The 17,140-nt window shown below is 44.2% G+C and overlaps 1 protein-coding gene across 1 annotated transcript in view; it reads right to left on the bottom strand.

Moving 5' to 3' along the window:
* GNS (glucosamine (N-acetyl)-6-sulfatase) overlaps nucleotides 1–17,140 on the bottom strand; it is a 53,915-nt gene that overhangs the window by 13,056 nt on the left and 23,719 nt on the right. The window contains exons 10-12 of the mRNA XM_060112836.1: nucleotides 9,458–9,559; nucleotides 2,410–2,517; nucleotides 1,073–1,183 (exon numbers count right to left, since the gene is read on the bottom strand). Of these exons, the coding sequence (XP_059968819.1) occupies nucleotides 1,073–1,183; nucleotides 2,410–2,517; nucleotides 9,458–9,559 (321 nt within the window). The remainder of the gene's footprint in view (nucleotides 1–1,072; nucleotides 1,184–2,409; nucleotides 2,518–9,457; nucleotides 9,560–17,140) is intronic.

Here is a 17,140-nt window from a genome sequence, read left to right as displayed (position 1 = left end):
GGTTTGTGCCCCGGTCCGGGAAGATCCCACATGCTGCGGAGCGGCTGGGCCTGTGAGCCATGGCCGCTAAGCCTGCGCGTCCGGAGCCTGTGCTCCGCAACGGGAGAGGCCACAGCAGTGAGAGGCCCGCGTACGGCAAAAAAAAAAAAAAAAAAAAAAAAAAGCAGTTTTGAATAACACCAATTGAGGAAAGATACAATATTATTTCTAAAATTAGACACGTCTAATATCACTATTTCCCCCTAATCTGTACTTTGTTCTCCAAACTGGAGTTAGTGATAGGCTAAGAAGATGTACTGTAGATAAATTTTGCCTATAAAGGCTTCAAGTAGCTGCCCTCGGACTATCACTTTTAAAGCAGAAGGAACCGAGTTTGAGGGAAGCTCTCTTGCTTGTTGTCCGAAGTGCTCAGAAGCTACAAATAAATAGTGAGCAAGTCAATTTCTGAGAAACACGATGAGCACCGGCTCCATATGGCAAGATGTGGGCTGCCAGATGGGGTAGGTGCACTCTCGTTGATAAACAGTAAGAAACCACACGGACGGCAGTCCGTGTGATCCTTCAGATAATCCACGCTGATCCGGGCTGGCTAAAAGCCACCTTCCTCCAAGGATGCTGCCTTTAACCTGCTAATCTATTTGATCAGCACTGGACTACACTGTGGTGGTGACAGAAGGGTCTGAACCAAGCTGGTTGCCCAGAAACTTTCTACGAGAGGCCCCGACTCCTTTCATCTCCATAGAAGTTGAGGCATCTTACCTTCACCCCAAACGATCAGGGAAGCAGAAAGACCAGGCATGTAGCATCCTGAAAAAGTGAACTGCGTGCATTTAAAGTGTACGTGTGGGTGATGGTGGGAGTGGAGAAAACCCCACCCAGCAAGGTGAGTTAGAGAAGTCAAGTATGGCCTTGTGCAATCCTATTTCCTTCACTGATGGAAACCCAAGGGCAAGTACAGATAAGAAACCCATCCTCCCCAGGAAGCATCCTTGGAATTGTTCTGCCACGAAGTTCAGCCAACAAAGCCCCGGCAGTAGACACAAGGGGTGGGGAAGGCAGCAAGCCCTCTTACCTCCTGGTCATCAAACTCGCAATACTGTAGATTCCACATGTCTGACATGGTCCGCACACAGGCGTACGTGTTGTTATATGCATCTTCACACACACAGTCCGGGAAACATTGCTGTAGGGACAGTTAAAAGTTAGCTGAAGAGCATTCTTCTATAGTAACGAATGCGACTTGCTTTACCACGGCGGCCAGGTTGGCTCAAGCCAGACATACAACTGGACAGAAGTGAGGAAACCTTTCACAGAGAAGTAACTCAAAAATAGATATGAGGCTTTGTTCCTTACTGAGGGCTGACTGGATTAAGGAACATGGGGTGTGGCTGTTTTGTTTGTAGACTGTTGCCATCCCTGCCTGTTCTCCTGACAAGAATTAGCTGTAATGAACACCTGTAAAACGTATGGGTTGGTAAGGAGAAGAAATCAATACACGGATGAGTCACTACGAAGGTATATTAGGATCTTTTATCCTAAAGGGTTGGAGAAAAAGGCTAAAATGAGCTTTGTGGAAAGATCTGTAAGTAAGTTGTTTATGAGTGCTCTTATCACCAAATAGGACTTAGCTTTTTTTTTTTTTTTCTTTCTTTTTTTGCGGTACGCGGGCCTCTCACTGTTGTGGCCTCTCCCGTTGCAGAGCACAGGCCCTGGACGCGCAGGCTCAGCGGCCATGGCTCACGGGCCCAGCCGCTCCGCGGCATGTGGGATCTTCCCAGACTGGGGCACGAACCCGTGTCCCCTGCATCGGCAGGTGGACTCTCAACCACTGTGCCACCAGGGAAGCCCTCGGACTTAGCTCTTATTCCATCCTATCTTCCATACTATCTTTTGGTTGGTTCTTTGCTATATTGTAACACTCCGGTGTTCGGCTTCCATTTGGAGTTGACTCTCCTATTTCCCATTCTCTAAAGAGGGGCGATGTCACTGTTACCACCTGAACGACCAGCCTGGCTGCCACCAAATCAAGACACTCGCCATGGCATGGTTACAGGTGGAAACCCCGTCTCTCTGTTGGATGCCCCTGATAACATCCCTAATGAAAAATGGTACCACAATTGGGAAGGGAGGAAAAAGAGGAGGGGGTACTGATAAGGTAAGAAGATAAGCAGACATGTGAAGTTTTTCCGAAAACTGGAAGAATTCGAAGTGCACCTTCTGACAACAGGTGGGAAGCATCATTTTTCAGGATTATTTTTACCTCTGTCTATCTCCTGATCTCCCAGAGTCAAGTAACAAAGTGACAGGAGGAGGACTCGGATGAAGAGTTTCAGCACTTGGCACATCTAAACCAATGCCATACTGTGCTATCACTGAGAAAGCTACTAAGCCAACTCGGGCTACACTCACGGACACTCCAGGACTCAGGGAAGGACACGCTGGGTCAGTGACATTACGGCCTTCTCCTTGATACTCCACCAGGACATCCGATCGCCAAGTCAGATTACTGGCTCCTTTCTAGAAGGAAGAGCAAAAGTGGTTTCTGTGAGGCATGGAGACTGTGATAAAGAGGCATTCATTAATAATGTTATTCATTCTACTGCTAAGGGGCTTGGGAGTCAAAACAGATTGGACTGTTCGTTCAGTAACTGAAGGGAAGGAGTAAAACAGAGACATTTGAAGGCTACCGGATATCATGTTTGGTATTTATGGAGTCCTCACAAGTGATGTGAATTGCTCTGAGCATTTTTTTTTTTTTTTTTTTTTTTTTTGCGGTACGCGGGCCTCTCACTGTTGCGGCCTCTCCCGTTGTGGAGCCCAGGCTCCGGGTGCGCAGGCTCAGCGGCCATGGCTCACGGGCCCAGCCGCTCCCCGGCATGTGGGATCTTCCTGGACCGGGGCACGAACCCGGGCAGACTCTCAACCACTGTGCCACCAGGGAAGCCCTGCTTTGAGCATTTTTAAAAAAAATTGTTTATTTATTTATGGCTGTGTTGGGTCTTCGTTTCTATGTGAGGGCTTTCTCTAGTTGTGGCAAGCGGGAGCCAGTCTTCATCACGGTGCGTGGGTCTCTCACTATCACGGCCTCTCTTGTTGCGGAGCACAGGCTCCAGACGCGCAGGCTCAGTAATTGTGGCTCACGGGCCCAGCCGCTCCACGGCATGTGGGATCCTCCCAGACCAGGGCTCAAACCCATGTCCCCTGCATTGGCAGGCAGATTCTCAACCACTGAGCCACCAGGGAAGCCCCTGCTTTGAGCATTTAACAGTTATCTCCCAAGACTACTTCTGTGAAGCAGATCAGGAGCTAAGTAAGAATCAGTCACAGGGCAAGGTGCTGAAAGCTCAGATCAGAATAAACACTACTGTCTGAAAACCCTGTAAGAACCCTTCTAAGCTCATACTGAGAAATTCAACAGGGCTGGTGTGCTAAGGACTGTATCAGGGTTGAAGTACTTCTTGATGGTCAGAATGAAGATACCATACGTATAGAAACTCATTTACTTTTTGCTGCACATCAGTGGAGCAGAAGGAAAGCAGCAGCAGCATTTGCAATGGGAAAGTTTAAGACACGTACACAAATGGTGAGAGGAGGAAGGGTCTAGGAGTAAGAGGGAGTTTGGGATCAAAAGAACAACGTGAGCACAGGATGGAAGCAGAACACCTGGTGGTACGGGTTCCTGATATCCAGCTTTCAGACAAGGAAGCAGTGCCAAGGCAGGTGGAGAGGCAGGCTGGTACCACACAGAAAAAGGTCCTGATAGCAGGCTGACCGCCTGTTCTACAAAGAACGGCAGGTGATGGGAAGCTACGGGAAGGAGGGGTGGGGAAGGGGGTTTGAGCCGGGAAGTAACACAGCTAAGGCTGTGCTTTAGAAAAGTCAGCCCAGCAGCCACAGAATCTGGAGATGGAGTGAAGACAGGGATGGAGAGGCCAGGTTAGAAGGGGCTCTTAAAATGGTCTACAGCCTTAGTAGTCAAAGTCTGGTTTGTGGTCTATCAGCAACACCTGGGGCTTGTTAGAAATGCACAATCTTAGGCCCTACTTTAGCCTTAATGAGCCAGAGTCTGCATTTTAATAAAATTCTCTGGTGACTCATATGCACTGTGAAATTCTAGAAGCACTGCTCCAAAACAATGGTGCTCAAAATGTGCCCCCAGCAGGATCAGCATCTGCTGGGAATGTGTTATGAACACAAATTCTTAATTGCCCATGGGGGTGGGGAGTAATCTGCATTTGAACCAGCCCCACAGGCACTGCTGATGAATGCTAGTTTGAGAACCACTGCTCTAAGGACCCGACTGGACCTATTTAGCCTGGTGACCACAGTGGGGAATGGGTGACGGCCTGCACAAGGCCCTGGAATGCCACAGCTGCCTGGAAAGGGAGAGTCAGAGAAGAATGTGTTTCCTCATCACTATTCTATGATGAAACCCGAACAATCCTGTGCCGATGAAGGTCTCAGAAACCATAAGTCACAGGAGACTTCAGAAGCTGCCACTCCCCTGTAAGGAACCATTCTGCCAACCCCGAGCCACAGAAGCTGGGGGTCAAGGGAAAAGCTTATCTGTCAGGTTTGAGTGGACCTCAAAACCCCACACTTAGGGCCTCCCTGGTGGCGCAGTGGTTGAGAGTCTGCCTGCCGATGCAGGGGATACAGGTTCGTGCCCCGGTCCGGGAGGATCCCATATGCCGCGGAGCGGCTGGGCCCGTGAGCCATGGCCGCTGAGCCTGCGTGTCCGGAGCCTGTGCTCCACAACGGGAGAGGCCACAACAGTGAGAGGCCCGCATACCGCAAAAAAAACAAAACAAACAAACAAAAAACCTACACTTAAATGTCACAGTATGTAAGGGGTAAAAAGAGTGCCTGGGAGGTCTAGAGCAGAGGCCTCTAACTTGGCTGCAAATTAAAACCACTGGGGGGAGACTTGAAAATCCCAAAGGCCAGGTCACATCTTGGGCCAATTAATCAGGCTCACTGGGGCTGGGACCCAGGTGTTAGTATTTTAGTTTCCCAGGTGATACTGATGTGCCACCAAGTTTAAGACTGATGGTCAGGAGGGGTCATGGTCTGTGGCTTTATAGTCTCTGTTGCAACTATTCAATTCCGCTGTTGTAGCAGGAAAGTAGGCCAATCAATACATACATGGAGGAGCATGGCTGTGTTCTGATACACCTTCATTTACAAAAACTGGGGGTGGGCTCGACTTGGCCCACAGGGGTTTGCCAATCCCCTGGTCTATAGCAGCCCTATCCAGCAGAACTTTCTGACTGAAATGTTCTATAACTGTTGCCCAATACAATGGCTTCTGAGCAACGGATACGTGGCTAGTGCCGCTGAGCAACTGAATTTTTCATTTTATTCTAGTTAATTTAAATAGTCTCACGTGGCTAGTAGCTGCCGTATTAGGGCAGAGCTAGAGGTATAACAGCCACAAACTGCTCTGCAGCCCTAATACATCAGAGGTTTCACTGGACCAACCTCCAAAACAAAACAACAAGGCAAAGAGCCATGTCCTAAGTGGCATTTCCAAAACTTTGCAGAGAAGTTAACTATGAAATAACATAATGATTTTAGCCCTGTAGTGAAGGCTTCTTTTCCTAATTAGAAATAAATAAGGTATACAGTGTAAGATTTGTATGGGAAGAGTTAAGAAATGTCAATTTCCCTCTATCTGATCTATGGATTCATTGTAATTCCAGCCGAAGCCCAAAATGATTTTCTAGGCCATCTGAAAAGCTGTTTTTAAAGTTTATAGGGAAGAGAGGTAACCGCCTCTTAGGATACCCCTAAGAACAATGAGAAAGGTGTGCCCATGCAAAGATTTAATTATACAGCTTTCTAACAAGATAAAAAGATACTGGTTCAGGGAGAGACAGATCTGTGGAACAGAAAAGACAGCTCAGTATTTACAGAGAAAAAAATGAAATTGGATCCCTGACTCCTACCACGCAAGAAAACCAATTCCAGATACATCAAGGACTTGAACGTAGAGGCGGAACTACAAACCTTTCAGAAGAAAATTTGGGAGCATTGTGTTCTGACCTCAAGGTTCAGAAGCATTTTTATAAACAAGACACAAGGAACACTAACCATAAACTGAGATGATTTACACATTCAACTCCTGTGTTCTCATACCTTAATGTAGGGAAAAGACAACAAACAGCAAGAATATAATGGGCAAAAAGAGGCATTTCACAAGGGAAGAAACACAAAAGGCATAATGAAAGATGATTCACTGATCAAAAACCCAATTTAAAAAAATGGGTAGGGCTTCCCTGGTGGCGCAGTGGTTGAGAGTCTGCCTGCCAATGCAGGGGACACGGGTTCGAGCCCTGGTCTGGGAAGATCCCACATGCCGCGGAGCAACTAGCCCCGTGAGCCACAATTACTGAGCCTGCGCATCTGGAGCCTGTGCTCCGCAACAAGAGAGGCCGCGATAGTGAGAGGCCCGCGCACCGCGATGAGGAGTGGCCCCCACTTGCCGCAACTACAGAAAGCCCTGGCACAAAAAGCAAGAGCCAACACAGCCATAAATAAATAAATAAATAAATAAAATTTAAAAAAATTTAAAAATGGGTAAAGGATCTGAATAGACCTGTCTCCAAAGAAGACATACAAATGTCCAATAAACATATGACAAGATATTCAACATGATTAGTCATTAGGGAAATGTAAATCAGAACCACAATGAGTACCACTCACACCCACTAAGACATAATAGAAAGACTGGTAACAGCAAGTGCTGGCAAGGACGTGGAGAAACTGGAACCCCTTTACACTGCTGGTGGGAATATATAAAATGGTGCAATCACTTCAGAAACAAGCCTGGCAGTTCCTCAAAAGGTTAAACATAAAATCACCACATGACCTAGCAATCCTACTCTTAGGGATACACTCAGGAGAACGGAAAACATTAGTTTGCCCCCAAATTTACACACAAATGTTCACAGCAGTATTATTCGTAATAGTCAAAAACAGGAAACAACCCAATGTCTGTCAACTGATGGGTGGATAAATAAATGTGACACATCCACATAATGGAATATGATTCAGTAATAAAAAGAAAAGTACTGATACATGTTACAGTGGGGATGACCCTTTTCAGCCAATCACAAGAGACCACATACTGTATGATTCTATTTCTAGAAAATGTTCACAGTAGACAAATCTATAGAGACAGAAAGTAGATTAGTGCCTGCCTGGTGCTGGGAGAGAGGGAGCAATGGGGGAGTGACTGCTGATGTATTTGGGGGTTTCTTTTTGGGGTGATGAAAATGTTCTAAAATTAAGATTATGGTGTGGCTGTACAACTCTGAATAACTGTAAACTTTAAACTTCTGAATTGTATAGTAAGTGAATTAAGCTGTTAAAAAAATGGTTCATCTCATTAATAAAGAAATGCACAGTAGGACCAAATATAATTCTGATCTTTTTCACCCCCTAGGTTGACAAAAATTAGGTAGTCAGACAGTTTCATATAGAGCAAAGGGAATTCTCATAAGTTACTGGTGGGAATGTAAAATGACGATTTTGTACAATGACTTGGTAATATTTGTAGGAATGAACATGTGAGGTTCCTGTAACCTTGGTGCATATACACACGCTCACTGGGAAACATGTATGAGAATGCTATAGAAGCAATGTTCCTAGAACAAAACTGGGAACACCACAAATGTACACTGACAAGAAAACATGATTAAGTAGTGATGCATTCCTTCTTACAATGGACTATTAGGCATCTGTGAACAATATGGATCAATTTGCAAACAATGATGAACTGAAAAAAGTCCTGATTACAACTGGTAGAATATCACTTTTACAGTGCAAAATAAGACAGGTATTTTTTCCCCCCAAGATAGGTATGTTGTTTAGGGACACATCCATGATAATTACTAAAAAATAAAAGCCAGAGATTAACAACCATAAAATTCAGAAAAGCGCTCATTTGTATGGGCAGGTAAGGGGTGGAACCGGGAGGAGCCCATAGGAAGATGCATCAGTATGGGGAATATTTCAGTTCTTAAATGGGGTGATGGGTTCATGGGTATTTCTTGTGTTTCATAACTTATGTGAGTTATGGGTATTCTCTTGTATGAATAATATATTACCTAATAATAAATTGTGATAGACTCAGACAAATCAATTAGGAAGAGTCATCTATAATGAGTATTGATCCTTCAAACTTCTCTATGCTTAAACATATTTACATACATATTTAATGAGAAAGATGCTGTTTTGAAACTTCTTCTCCCTATAGTATGTGGTGGGCATCTTTCCAAGTCAATGTATACATACCTACATCATTTAGTGTTGGTTTAATAGTCTATTGTTTAATTGTGCCACAGTTTGACCAATTCCCTACTGTATACTTAGGTTTTCAATATTCTTCTATTAATACAGTAGTTTTTATACTTAGCTCTGGGCAGTGCTAGGCACTAGGTACTCAAATATTTCCTTTTCTTAAATTTCTTTTTATTTATTTGTTTTTGGCTGCGTTGGGTCTTCGTTGCTGCACACGGGCTTTTTCTAGTTGCAGCAAGCAAGGGCTACTCTTCATTGCGGTGCACGGGTTTCTCATTGCATTGGCTTCTCTTGCTGCAGAGCATGGGCTCTAGGCACATGGGCTCAGTAGTTGTGGCTCACGGGATCTAGAGCGCAGGCTCAGTAGCTGTGGCGCATGGGCTTAGTTGCTCCGCAGCATGTGGGATCTTCCTGGACCAGGGCTCGAATCCGTGTCCCCTGCACTGGCAGGCGGCTTCTTAACCACTGCGCCACCAGGGGAGCCCCCTCAAATACTTCTTGAACGAATTTTGTTTTCTTAAAATAAATTCTCAGATGGGACTGCTTGACGTGTATTTTGCAGTGATGGGTCTTGTTAAATTAGCCTACTGATAGCTTATACCGATTACTTCAATGAACAGAGTCTAAGTATCTTTCATTTTCTCAAACTTCTGTAAACACAGGGTATTAATCTTTTTAATCTTTGCCAGTTCTACAGGTGATAGAGGCCTCCTTTAGTTAAGCATTTCTTTGATCAGCATTGAAGCAATTTTTTTGCACTGACTTTGGCCATTTTTAATTCCTCTGGGAGTTGACTATTCACTTCTTTTGCCCATTTTTATACTGGGATATTAATCTTTGCTTTTAATAACTCATCTATTAAAACTAATTACCCTTTTTCATGTATGTTGCAAATATTTTCCCAATTTGTCACCTGTTTTAATTTTATGATGGGGCTTTTGGGGGAGAAGGGGAAAAGGGAGGATATAGAACTCTGTTCATGTGTGTATCGTCTTTTTTTAAGAAAACTCCTTCCCACTACAGATAAGAGAAAACTTCTATCCTTTGCTCCCCTAATTTAACAGCTTTAAGATTTAAATTTTAAGTCTACTTATATAACCTGGAATTTATTTCAGAATCTTGGCTCAGGCCTGATTTAGGGCTTTATACTCACCAAAATGGGCAAGAAAGACATCCCATCCATCTGTGTCTTATTCAGATTGTAGCCAGCGATGTCCAAAATAGTAGGACCCAAGTCAATGTTGGCAACGAGCATCTATGAGAAAGAGGAAGAAACAGTCAATTGATCTAGAACACAGTTCGTCCCATTTTCCTTTTCTATCTATACTAGAGTTCTCTTCCCCCCAACCCACCTGTAAGACAAACAGCACTTACTATTCTCTTTTGTACAACCCATACTTCCTATTGCATATGTTCAAATGTAACTATAATAATTTAAAATACAAAACATAAAGCCTTATAAAGTTTATAATACATGCTCCTGGGAAGTTAATGTTTATTCTACCCATACTGTTACCAGTGATAAGAACATCTTTCAAGATTCCTTTATGATTGCCTTGAGTCTGTTATGAAAGATGAGAAAAATGTCAGGCTATTTTATACAACGTGTTTTCCAACTTGATTATTCTCATTAGTTCACTAAACTTGACTTCAATTTGACTCCTGACGTCCTTTAAAGGCTCAAAGGTTGAACGCTTGTCGTCATCGAGGATGTTAGCCTTTTTCATAGTTTTCTGAAGTGACAACACTGGTAAGAAATGTTTGCAGGAGTTTTTTTTTTTCTTTTTTTTTTTTTTTTTTGCGGTACGCGGGCCTCTCACTGCTGTGGCCTCTCCCGCTGCGGAGCACAGGCTCCGGACGCGCAGGCTCAGCGGCCATGGCTCACGGGCCCAGCCGCTCCGCGGCATGTGGGATCTTCCCGGACTGGGGCACAAACCCGTGTCCCCCGCATCGGCAGGCGGACTCTCAACCACTGCACCACCAGGGAAGCCCTGCAGTAGTTTTTGAAGACTGCAGAAAACTCATCCCAACATGCAACAATAAGTTTCCTTAAAGAGCACAAAACTTGGATGTGTTTATTTTTTAAATTTATTTTCCTTTTTTTTGCGGTACACGGGCCTCTCACTGTTGTGGCCTCTCCCGTTACGGAGCACAGGCTCTGGACGCACAGGCTCAGTGGCCATGGCTCACGGGCCCAGCCGCTCCACGGCACGTGGGATCCTCCCGGACCGGGACACGAACCCGTGTCCCCCGCATCGGCAGGCGGACTCTCAACCACTGCGCCACCAGGGAAGCCCTTATTTTCCTTTTTTTAAAATAAATTTATTTATTTATGTTTGGCTGTGTTGGATCTTCGTTGCTACACATGGGCTTTTCTCTAGTTGTGGACAGAGGGGGCTACTCTTTGTTGCAATGCGCAGGCTTCTCATTGTGGTGGCTTCTCTTGTTGCGGAGCATGGGCTCTAGGTGCACAGGCTTCAGTAGTTGTGGCTCACGGGCTCTAGAGCGCAGGCTCAGTAGTTGTTGTGCATGGGCTTAGTTGCTCTGCAGCATGTGGGACCTTCCTGGACCGGGGCTTGAACCCGTGTCCCCTGCACTGGCAGGCAGATTCTTAACCACTGCACCACCAGGGAAGTCCCAAAACTTGGATGTTTTTAAACAAAGATTCTAGAAATTAAAGACATTGTCCAGCATTTATGCCTTGCCATATCTCCTTGATTTATTGGACTATATTTCTTCTGTATACAATACCGCTACCAGGCCTAAACCAGCATAGTCCACAGTCCAATAGGGATAGAACAGGAGTCATACATGTAATTTAAAATTGTCTAGTGACCACATTAAAGTAAAAAAAAAAAAAAGGTGAAATTCATTGTAAATATTTAAATATTACTATTTCAACATGTAAGCAATACAAAAAAGTGATGAGATTTTACTTAAAAAAATTTTTTTGAACCAAGTGTGTGAAATCTGGTATTTTACAATTATAACATCTCAATCTGGACTATCCCATATATGTTCTGGCTCAAGAACCACATGAACTTTTGTAGCAGAGAGTCTAGAAGTCACGTGGTCACAGGCTAGAAAAAGCCTTGGAGTGGAGACAATCCACCAGGGAAACGAAGGGAACTAGTGTTCACTGAGCACCTATTCTGGGCCAGTGCTTAATGCTTATCCTCATTTAATCCTCCCCACAGTCGTAGAAAGCAGTGTTTTCCCCATTTTACAGATGAGGAAATGAAAGAGAAGTAACTGACACAAAGTCAGCAGCCTGTAACTGGAAAAGCTGTCATTTACTGGAAATAAATAACAGTCTTCAAAACTGTTGAGAGGGACTTCCCTGGTGGTGCAGTGGTTAAGAATCCACCTGCCAATGTAGAGGACACGGGTTCAAGCCCCAGTCCAGGAAGATCCCACATGCAACAGAGCAACTAAGCCCACGGGCCACAACTACTGAGAGCCCACATGCCACAACTACTGAAGCCTGCTTGCCTAGAACCCGTGCTCCAAAACAAAGAGAAGCCACCACAATGAGAAGCATGCACACCACAATGAAGACCCAATGCAGCCAAAAGAAAAAAAAAACTGTTGAGAAAACTCAGATCATCTCAGGAGAAGCCAAATGGGGATTAAAAAAAAAATCTAATCCTATTACTTTTAATTTATAAACAAAACCAAAGTACAGACATGAAAGGCAAGGCAAGAAGCACTGTTCAGAGCATTGTTCAGGAGCAGCCAGGTTTCCTGGAGGGCAGAGTGATACACATATCCTGGCTCTGAACCAATCAGTGTAACTCTGCAGCTGTTGGAAATTACCCTTCAGTGGCAGGCAACTCACGGGAAAAGCAATCCATATGTTGCTGAGGATAAAAAACACAAAAACTACGTCTCTAGGGATTACAAAAGACCTGGTGTTAGAGATATCTTTCCTGGTTCCAAGTACCCTAGGCAGACTGAGCGGCTTAGAATACAGCGAACAAGAATGAGTATGAATACGGAAGAGACCATAGCAGGAAAGGAGAGACAAGCAGAGACACCACCTCCAGAATCAGATAAAGGCAACAAGACTCCAAAATGTGACAGATCTTCAGTGATGTCCAGAACATGAATGAAGTCAAGTCAGTCCCACAGGTATTGTTAACATGTCCAAGGCACCAAAATAATAAAACCCACAGAGGTACAAACAGTGACTGCCAGTCTCAGCAGGAATTGCCTCGAGCCATCAGCAATGGGTGGGAGCGCCCTCTAGTGGCAGTTTGCTCTATGGGGGGAGGGGAGGAGAAAGGTCTGCAAGATCCAGGACAAGTCAAGTGGCTAATTCGGTACAAGTACCATAAACGCCACCACCAGGACTCTTTCTTCCCAGGTATCTACAATGATCACATCCTCCCTAAAAATGATGGACAAATTCTCTTCCTACTGGGTTTTGTTTGACTAAGACGTAGAGCCTCAAAATTAGCATACAATGTCAGGAGGGGAGACTTCTAGTAGATACCAAGTATGAGTGAAGCATTCAACAGAGAATTATACCTCTCTGTGGTTTTTATACAGACAAAGATTAGAATGGATACTATGAGCCCATCACCCTAATGACATCTAGAAACATTAGCATTTCAAGTTCCTAAAATGGTATTACTGCTTTTATCACTGAGTATAAAGATCCATTTAAGGACTGGAACAGAAAACGCTCTGACAAGAGCAAGTAAATTATTTCATGAATCACAGCCTCACAGTTTGTTTGGGAATGTTCTTAGGATTAAAGTATATATACATTTTGATCAAATATAAGGCCCTAAAAAACTCTGGGGGGCATGAGATCGAGGGATATCATGCCTTGAACCTGCTTATTTTTCAGCTCTGGAAGGACAGTGCTGCAGAATTACCCAAAAGGATAAGGGCTCCCAGGAGGGTACATCAGGTTTTCAAACAGACTTTTAAGCCCTGATGTTAAAGAGTTCACGTAAGGCTTTCAAAAAAAAGACTCAAAGCACACCAGAGAGCACCCCAAATCCATCTATTGAAAAGCACTAGGGAAGAGATATGGGAACATATGTGTATGTATAACTGATTCACTTTGTTATAAAGCAGAAACTAACACACCATTGTAAAGCAATTATACTCCAATAAAGATGTTTAAAAAAAAAAAGAAAGAAAAGCACTGAAAGCAGAGAACTCTACACGTCTTGGGCTGCTTCATCTGGATTTGCCCCTCACGCCCCGCTTCCCTAACAAGGAGTAAGCCAGGGCGTCACGTAGTTACACTTGAGAATTTGCCCTTAGCATCCTCCCAATTTCACATGGGGAAACCAAGGCTTAGTCTATCCAAAGTCTTAAAGCCAATAGGTGGTCTTCCTGACTCCCAGTTCAGTTTTATTTCCCCTGGATCATGCTATGTCATTTCCATTTTCGTACTAATCTTTTCCTTTCTTAAAGCCCGTTTGAAGAAATTCTACCACCAAATCTAAAGCTAGATTAATTTATAGCCAGAGGAGAAGACCTCAGCGCCAACGTTTGGCATCCACCCATACCACCTGCCCCTGGCTCACCCCAACAGCCAACACAAAGCCAGATCCACTGGTCAAACGTGTCCTATTTTGGCTACTAGGCTGTTGCCGGCACAGCTCATTAAAATGCTCAACTCACCACCCTGTGGCCCTCACAAAGAACCTGCACCAAGAAAACACTGCTGCCAGCACACGATGAATCACCCACAATCTCTGACACACTGTGTTAGATGGAGGCAGGGCACTTCATACTTCTCAAACCACGTATGTCAGCACAGAGTGTCAAACACCATGTTTTGGGGTTTTTTTTGGCCACGCCGCTGTGGGATCTTAGTTCCCCAACTAGGGACTGAACCCAGGCCCTCAGCAGTGAGAGTGCAGAGTCCTAACCACTGGACCGCCAGGGAATTCCCAAAAAACCATGGATTTTGAGAATAGACAGTTAATTTTCAAACCTGGTTTTGCCACTTACTGTGTGACCTTGGTAATATATCCATTCACACAACTTGGATGTCACCCATTGTATGTTAAGGGCTGGGTATTTTTCTTTTTTTTAATTACAGTTGATTTACAATGTTGTGTTAATTTCTGCTGTGGGAGCAAAGTGATTCAGTTATACACATATAGAGATACATTCTTTTTTTAAAATATGCTTTTCCATTATGGTTTATCATAGGATATTGAGTATAGTTCCTTAGGCTATATAACAGGACCTTTTTAAAAAATTTTTATTTTATATTGGAGCATAGTTGATTAACAATGTTGTGTTAGTTTCAGGTGTACAGCAAAGTGATTCAGTTATACGTGTATCTATTCTTTTTCAAATTCTTTTCCCATTTAGGTTATTACAGAATACTGAGCAGAGTTCCCTGTGCTATACAGTAAAAGGACCTTGTTGTTTATCCAATGTATACATAATAGCTTACATGTGCTAACCCCAAACTCCCACTAAGAGCTGGGTATTCTAAGTTCAGATAATACCTCTCAACTAGGGACTCCTAGAGTCAAAAAGACAAACTCAGTCGGGTGTGGTAAGTGTGAGGCCAGCTGGGAAAGGCACCCACTCCATGTGGGGCGGGGGTCTACAGTGACGTTCATTTAGGGGAGCCCTAAACCGAAGCCCCAAAGGACAATGAACTTAGCCAGGTGAAAGGGGCATGAGGTGGCCCTTCACACAGAAGGAGCAGCCAGCTGTACAAAGGCAAGGAGGGGAGAGATGATCCAAGGAGGATGTAAAAGTAGTTCAGGACGACTGCCACCTTCTGTCCCTTGAACAGGCCAAGCTCATTCTCCTATCTGTGCCTTCACATGCACTGTTCTGCCGCTCAGGATACCCTCCCACGGATCTCTGCATGACTGAATCCTTCTTGACTCCCGGGTCTCTGCCCAAATGCCTCAGAGACTTTCACTGACAACTGAAGCTCAGGTATCTGGCTCCCCCTGACACAGGGAGTTAAGAACTGATCTTCTCTGACTGCTCTTGCTGTGGCTCCAAGGCTCCTGGTAGACTGCACTGGCACAGGAAGATACTTAAGAAATACAGTTGTCTGAGCTGTAGTGTAATGGTTGAGTGTACGGACTCTGGTTAAGTGTATAGTAGCCAGACTGCCCGAGTTCAAGTGCAGGGCTCTGATATTCTTTGGCTACATCATCTTGGGTAAATCGCTGAACTTGTATACCTCAGTTTCCTCATCTGTAAAATGGGGAAAACAGTATTCGTATCTCATAAGGCTGTGAAGGTTAACTGCGTTGATACAGGTAATACACTTGGAACAGCACCTGTCACATCCTAAGCATTCAATAACGGTTATTAGTGTTGAAATGGCTTCCTAGGACCTGGTTTCACTTAGATGGCTTAGAGAAAGTGAAGTTTCTGATTGTAACATTTAGTGCCATTGTTAACTTGAAGGAAAAAGGAACAGTCTGTTCCATGGGCAGCTGGCTGACACGTCACTCTGTTCTCATCAGCCTCCTTCCAGGCACCGGTTAGACATGGCCCTGCGCCTCAGAAATGCACACAGGTGCAGACGTGCTCTCCTCAACCAGCTCCCAACACCAAGATCAAGAAAACACTTTTAAGACTGAATGGTCTTCCAAACTTGCCTACCTCCGTTGACAGGAGAGGCCTGTTTAGAGGGTAATGAATTTGTAGTGGAAGGTGACTGCCTTTAGGAATGTGGGTCTTAAAAGAAAAAGAAAAAGAAAATTCAAAAGGCACTTATGAAGGCCATTTTAAGTTTCCGAGAGAATTTGAACAGAATTCCATCGAGAGCATTGTGAAAGGAAATAAGGGAATGGCAGACGTTTAAACAGAGTAAACATTAAACCCCCAAATTAAACTCAAGCACCAGTATACCCAGAAATTCTGACCTATTTTCCAATTTTAGCTTAAATAATCCATTTGCTCATTTTCTTTTGTCTCACAGAGCTGGGACTGAAACTGTGGTATTAGGGAAGAGAAAACAAATGGTAGAGCCTATCAATTCTTATCTCCCAACATTGGACCAGTGTTTTGGATCAAGGTGTCCATGAACTCTAGGAACAAAGTACCTCAGTATTAGGAACTCAGTCTGAAACCAAATGGAAATGGTAACAAAAGAACGTGGTACTTTATGACAGTACTAGGAGACAGAATCAGTAAAGTAGAAAGGCATTAGTGAGGAAGAGTCCCAAAGGGAGGGGGACTAAATTCTCAGACAACACCCTTTCTGTAGCCTTATACACAGAGGGAGGTCAGACCAGCAGCAGACATCACCTGGGAACACCTGGGAGCAAGCTGGAATGCAGAATCAGAATCTGCATTTCAACAAGGCCCCCAGGGGATGTGCACACACAACAAAGCCTGAAGAGCTTTGCTCTCCCGGGCTATGGGCCCCAAACTGGGCTGCCTCTCAGAATCATTGTGAACTTAAGAAAAAAGCAGAGGCAGGGATTCTATTCCAGTCCAAGTGAGTCAATCTGAACCCTTTCTAGATGTTGAGCCTTTCAGTTTCAGTAGGTAGTTTTGATTAGCACCCTGGTGGAGACTCACGGCTCGAGGACCAAGTAAAAATCTAGTCTCAAAACACAAGCAAAAGCTATTCATGCTAATATGATACATATACATCTAATAGTGGGTGGCCAGCAGTTTACTGGTATTATGCTAAGTGAAATATGTCAGACAGAGAAAGACAAATACTGTATGATATCACTTATATGTGGAATCTAACAAATACAACAAACTACTGAATATAACAAAATATAGAGAACAGATACAGAGAACTAGTGGTTACCAGTGGGGAGATGGGATGGGAGAGGAACAATGTAGGAGTACGGGATTAAGAGCATTAGGT

This window comes from Mesoplodon densirostris, chromosome 11 (assembly GCF_025265405.1).
Source record: "Mesoplodon densirostris isolate mMesDen1 chromosome 11, mMesDen1 primary haplotype, whole genome shotgun sequence".
In the NCBI taxonomy this organism is placed as follows: Eukaryota; Metazoa; Chordata; class Mammalia; order Artiodactyla; family Ziphiidae; genus Mesoplodon; species Mesoplodon densirostris.
Note: the sequence above shows the minus strand (reverse complement) of the source record. Positions and strands in the feature narration are given on the sequence as shown.